Here is a 6,124-nt window from a genome sequence, read left to right as displayed (position 1 = left end):
GATTCAACTCGGTGAACAACAGATACCAAGGATGCTGGCTGATGAAGAAGACGAAGTAAGCTAGTGCCAATATAAGGCTTAGTCATCTTTCCAAATAGTGAGCCTGTGTTGATGCATGACAACTATGTTGGAGCTGTTTTATAAATGGCTCTTAATGATTAATAAAGTGTTTACAACCTAATTAATAACCTAATTATAAACCCTTTATGAATCCTTTATAAGGGTAGTCTTATTGTAAAGTGGTACCCTCTTTTATAACTGTCACTTCATCCTGATAAACTGCACATATTTTTTTTCTCAGATGAAATGGTTATTTTCTAATTGTACTTCCCTTTTTTGGTATGTGTATTTTTTGTAAACATTTATTTTTCGATTTTAATTATATTCAAACCAAAGCTAACCCCCGAAACCATTTGTCAAATGTGTTAACCTATTGCTGACATATGATGCTGTCTAATTGTGTAACTTTCTCATTTACACTGTGCATTGACATTCTGTTAATGATCCTGTTTGTTGTCGATGAGTGTTTTATTATGCAACATGAGAATCATTGGAAGACAGGGATATCTCTAAGTGGTTGGCCAATCACAACAGAGCCGACCAGCTAACCAATCAGAGCAGACTGGGCTCTGGTTTCAGACAAGCTTTTTGAACATTAATGCATGCAAACATGTCACAGTAAGGGCACAACATCCAAATATCAACCTGGAAATTAGCATAATATGTCCTCTTTTTTTATAAACTAAATATCTCAGTAGTTATTGTTTGCAAAGCACATGTGACTATCTCCCTGTAGGGGTATGTTTGGGGTTTCGGAATTGAAGTGAAATTATATTTGTAGTCTGCCTTAAAACAGTAATCTATTAATTTGTCAGCTTGCAGTAATCATTCTTCCTGTTAATGAAAGACATTCAAATATCCCTTCCTGAGGTGCTTCTAACTGTAAGTGATGTTACTAATATGATGCTTCAGCAGTATTTAGACAAATCAAATGAGTATCTACTATCTGTTCACAGCAGCTTAGTTTGGAAACACTGAGAGGGAACACGTAGAGATACTAAAAAACGAGGCTCTTGATTTGATTAATACAGACTGTCACAAAATAAGTAACGAAGAGCGATGAATATGCCATTAATCTGACTATTATTGTCGATTTTTAGAGAGTAAGTACATGACGCAGATGTTAAGAATATCTGCAAAGAAATGGTCAGAGTTGGACACAAAAAAAAAACATCCAAAAGGAAATCAATGTTTTTAATGTGCAGTGAGAAAGTAAGGGCAACTGATAATGATTGTGTTTCTATAAAGATAGACATTTCTTTCCAAGTGAAAATCGTGTTTATATATTTATATAAATATCTATATTATATATAGAATACATATCTATTTGCTATGCATACTCAAAAATCACACCTTCAAATATATTTAAAAAGTCTTCCAAAACACAAATGTATTCTTTTCTTTCCTTAAACATGAACTATCCATAGGACCCAAAGTAATTATCAGGATGGGAATAATATTATGTTTTACAAACCAAAACATTGAAAATGCTTTACTTTTTGAATCTAGAGCAGTAGAGGACATTATTTTTTCATGTGGGACTCAAAAGCCACCTCCACCTCTTTACAAACCAGGAACCACATTGCAAGTGTACAAAACCAGCATAACACTTATACACAAATCCCCTTCCTGTGGTAGATGAAATGCAAATAAGTATGACTTCTCAAGCAAACTCTTTTCTGTTATAAAAATAGATTTCTTTTTTAAAATAATCTACAGATTTCCTTTTAAGGTGAGGCATTTCACTATCACTCTAAAACAGCAAGGCTGTTTGTTTCAATAGAAAATATGAAGCTTCAGAGAGAGATCTGCCAGTCTGTCCGTCCGTCTGATTGGAGAGGACTAGCCCCGCCCCCCAATCGCTCGTCCGTTTCGGTCCCACAGGACGGTTTATTTTTGCCAGCTCCTCCTTCTTTTTGCATATTCTATGATTTTTTAAAAGAGAGTTTCCTTTCAAACTAGATACACCTTTTTACAGGTAAACAAAAAGAAGTTTCAGCTCATTGAAGCTCCTGAAATGTCCAGGCAATTTCCAAAAGTGTTAAAAATGTTCTCTTAACCTACACAAAGATTGAAAAACAAACAAAACAGAACAGCGCAGGTACATGACATACTGGCTTTCCAAACAAGCGTGTTGAGATAAGATTAAAAAAACAAACTAAAAAGAGGAAAACAATAACAAATATACAAATCTGTATAACAAGTTAAAGCAAAGTCCTACTGTAGAGAAGGCAACAAACATGAATGAATTAAACAAAAACAGGAAAACACTGATGCTACAAATAAATCGAAATATATGTACAAGACCCTGTTTTCCTTTTGTTTGTGTGTATGCACATTTGTGTGTGTGTGGGTGTGTGTGTGTGTGTGTGAATGCGAGTGTGTGCACAATTGCCATAGAGTGTAAGTTCTTTAATGTGAAGTTCTTGCAAGTCCGTATCTTGCTCCTAGATGAAACAGTGTTTTCATTATACCTCCTGTAGTTCCACATAGAAAACATCCTTTGCAACAGAGGCGCTGTCCACTTGCAAAAGAACAAGGGGAAACTGTTCAAAAACGTCATGTAGCTCCATCGCTTGCTGCCAACGCTCGGAACCAGATGGATCCAAAAGACCTTGCACCGTTATCACGACCATAAACTGAGTTCCTCCCAGACCGAGCCTCTCCTCGCCTGGCTCCTCCTGCATCAGACGCCCGTTCATCACTACCAGATGACGCTGGAGATGCTGGTTTCTCTCGGCAGCAGGGGCAGCATGGCGTTGTTGGCGTGCGCCTCCTCCAGGCTGTGCTCCCGGCTCTTCCCCGGGGGCCTCTGTCCGTTCAGCAGTGTCAGTGGGATGTTGCAGTAGGTGTGCTGGTTCCCCAGGGAGGAGAGAGGTGGCAGGGTCCCTCCTGGGGGTAAGTCATACTCGTAGCTGCGGTAGTAGTGTTTCTGCCTCATCGTGGTGTGGTAGGTGTTGTGGAAAGTGGATCGCAGCTCGGGGTGGGCGGTCGCCATGGCCGTGGAGGTGGCCGCCGCCATGGAGATAGCAGAGACGGTCTGCAGCTCTCCGAAGGGGCCCTGCTCGCTGACGTCCAGCGCCGGCTCGTGGCTGAGCATGGGCTCTGTGCGCCTGAACGGCATCTCGTACTGCAGCTGCTTCCAGAACTTGGAGTTGAGCTTGTTGCTCTTGGGGCCGCGCCACTTGATGACGGTGAGGGTTTTGATGGTGTGTTTGAGGGCCTCCACCTCCTGGTAGTTCATGATGCCGCGCAGCTCGGCGCACTCGATCAGGATGACTTTTATCTCTCCGGTCGCCAGCATGTTGCGCAGCCGCGTCTCCAGCTCAAAGATGCTCCAGCCTCGCCGCACCACGTAGTTGGGCGTCATGACGATAATGAGGCGCTTGCTTTGGTCCACGCAGCGAGCCACGTCCTCTATGTAGGCTGCGGGGAAAGAGGTGAAGAAGAAAAGGAACATGAATAAGAAATAAGAGCCGATACATATTTGAATAACGTACATTCAGCATGTCTTTTAGCTTAAGATATGATTAAAAGAGGACAAGACCACAACACTTAACAATGATGGATGAACATACAGAGTTAGACACAAAACACAAGACATTGACAATCTACTGTCCGGTATTTGATCAAATAACAGTCTAAAGTTCTAAACTACTGTATATGTGAATTCATACATACATATCTAAAAGCATGGTGTTTGTTTTGGTGCAATCTAAAGTATTATTCTAAGTATTGTAATATTACAATACTGAAGGGCAGACCCACAGATTAAGCTAAGCTCTGCACTGATTGGTTCTAGATGGAGGGGAAATGATTGATAAAGTGCACAGTCTGTAGGATTGGGTTGATTTTATTCTACTGAACTTGGCCTGATATTTCAGATCACACAACAGCGCCACTCTCTGAAACTTCCTATGGGCAGTTCAATGACAGCGGCTGATACAAGAGGAAAAGACTGAAGGCGAGTACCTCCAAAGAGTCGTGTTTCATCCTGGTAATGCTCATGGGTGAGACCTAAACATAAACATTTGAACATTTAGGTCACAGGCAGAACACAGTACAGACACAGAAACATGCTCAACAAAGTTGTAAAAGTAGCTGCATCTCTTCTCGCTCGTCCTTCTTTACTTCACACATGATTAATCACATACCATGTTTCACTGATTGGACATTCATCTACAATGAGTTTGCTTGGCACTGATGCTAGCGGCAATTTTCTTTTGATTAAAGGAAAGAGGCCGGCGGGGCTCAGAGCCTTTGCACATTTCCCACTGATGTTTAATTCTATCTGGACCAAGTGAGATGTGTTTGCGTTTTATCTGGTCCACGCCTACAGTACAAACACAGGATTACTACTAAGCAGAGCACACTGTGTACCGCTGGCACAGACAGACTACTAAGCAGGGTTAGCACGCAAGAGGATATGTTCACACAGATTTATTAATGCATGGATAAACTAGTACGATGGTAAATTTGTTCAACGTCTCAGCCACACGATATACAATATTCCCAAGTTTGGCGGACTTAATATCAGAATAGCCAGTGTGAAAAACTTTTATCCGCTACTTTAATCCAGAGAGGATACAAAAAAGATTCTTGTCCATAGTATTTGACTTAATTTTGACTTTTTGTTCTAACATTTTGAATAATATGCCACTCATTACTTGCGCTCATGTAATTGAATCTGCACAAACAGTACAACACAAGACAGAGACAGTGAGAAACAGAACAGAAGACACACAACAAACATGTATTGTAAACTAATGAAGTTAACTTATCCATTATCATGCCTTCTTATACTCTACTTCCTGCCTCATCACTCACTTGCATCAATCTAAAAAGTTTGACTAAAGCTACACCAAAGATCCAGCTCGGAGTGGGTCCTGACCTGCAGATCAATCCGTCCATTCAGGCACTGATCTGTTTGAGGGTGATTCAATTTCACACACACCAGACCTACCATTATTCATACCAATATTAAACTATTTCGACAGCTGGAATACCTCACAAGAAGCCATCATTAACAGCATTGCTCCATACAATCTCTCTACTAGAATGGTTTCCGGGCATATCATAACACACACCAGCTGCCATTTCCTTCTGTCATGTCTATCTGCAATGTTATCACCTATGCCTAAACCATCCATAGCCAGTTTATCAGGAATCAGCCTTTAAAAAAAAAATGTATATCAAACTAGTAACAGGCAGCCATTATTCTGATACCTCCACCACATTTATTTCTCACAGCATACTCTTGCAATTCATTTCTGACCTTCTCAGCCTCTGCATCCATATATGGATTATATTTCAGCTTCCTGCAGGGATCCAGATCTACCTACAATCTCTCTCTTTATGCCAGTCTATCTGACATCACTATTTATACTCATATTCACAAAAAGTAAAACCTACTGTATGTCATTCTAAATCTACACTTTGCATCAAGACTCCTTCAGTCAATACTAGAATAATAGTCAATACAAAAAGTCGAGGTGACACCAAGACCTCACCAACGCGCTCTTTTTTACCGAAACATGGAAAATGGTTTCAAGATTTTGGTTTCTCTAGAATTTGAACTTAATCCAGTATTCCTTGCTTATCTTCGAAACTATTGGAGCCATATGTGTACGGAGCCCCCTAGGGGACACGGAGAAGAAAACAACAATTAAAAAAACCTTTGCGAGATCTCGCAATACTTTTGCGAGATCTCGCAAAACTTTTCATTTAGCTCAATGTACTTCCTGGTCAGTTCGGCTGCTACGGCAACACAGAAACCACAACAATGGAGTGGTTCATCGATTTTACTTTGAGCTTGGCCTTAAATATAAAGATATAACATCAGGGCTTGTCAATAGGCACGGGTTTCACACATAGATTGTATATATAAAGGGTTTCACATAAGTGAAGACACCTCAAGAGANAAGATCATACATATGTTGACCTCAAAGACACATGAAACAGCACAAATGAAAAAAAAAATGCCATGAGAGCACACTTACGGCCCGTCCACACTACAGCTTCAAAAAAAGCTTGCCGACGGGCGTGTCTGAAGCTCGACCAACAA

General features: G+C 40.5%; 1 protein-coding gene across 1 annotated transcript in view; it reads right to left on the bottom strand.

The window, feature by feature from the left end:
* Positions 1-635: 635 nt before the first annotated feature.
* il1rapl1a (interleukin 1 receptor accessory protein-like 1a) overlaps positions 636-6,124 on the bottom strand; it is a 13,796-nt gene continuing 8,307 nt past the window's right edge. The window contains exons 3-4 of the mRNA XM_010778651.1: positions 4,033-4,077; positions 636-3,486 (exon numbers count right to left, since the gene is read on the bottom strand). Of these exons, the coding sequence (XP_010776953.1) occupies positions 2,765-3,486; positions 4,033-4,077 (767 nt within the window). The 3' untranslated portion in view covers positions 636-2,764. The remainder of the gene's footprint in view (positions 3,487-4,032; positions 4,078-6,124) is intronic.

This window comes from Notothenia coriiceps, unplaced genomic scaffold, assembly GCF_000735185.1.
Source record: "Notothenia coriiceps isolate Sejong01 unplaced genomic scaffold, NC01 NC01_scaffold00019351, whole genome shotgun sequence".
In the NCBI taxonomy this organism is placed as follows: domain Eukaryota; kingdom Metazoa; phylum Chordata; class Actinopteri; order Perciformes; family Nototheniidae; genus Notothenia; species Notothenia coriiceps.
Note: the sequence above shows the minus strand (reverse complement) of the source record. Positions and strands in the feature narration are given on the sequence as shown.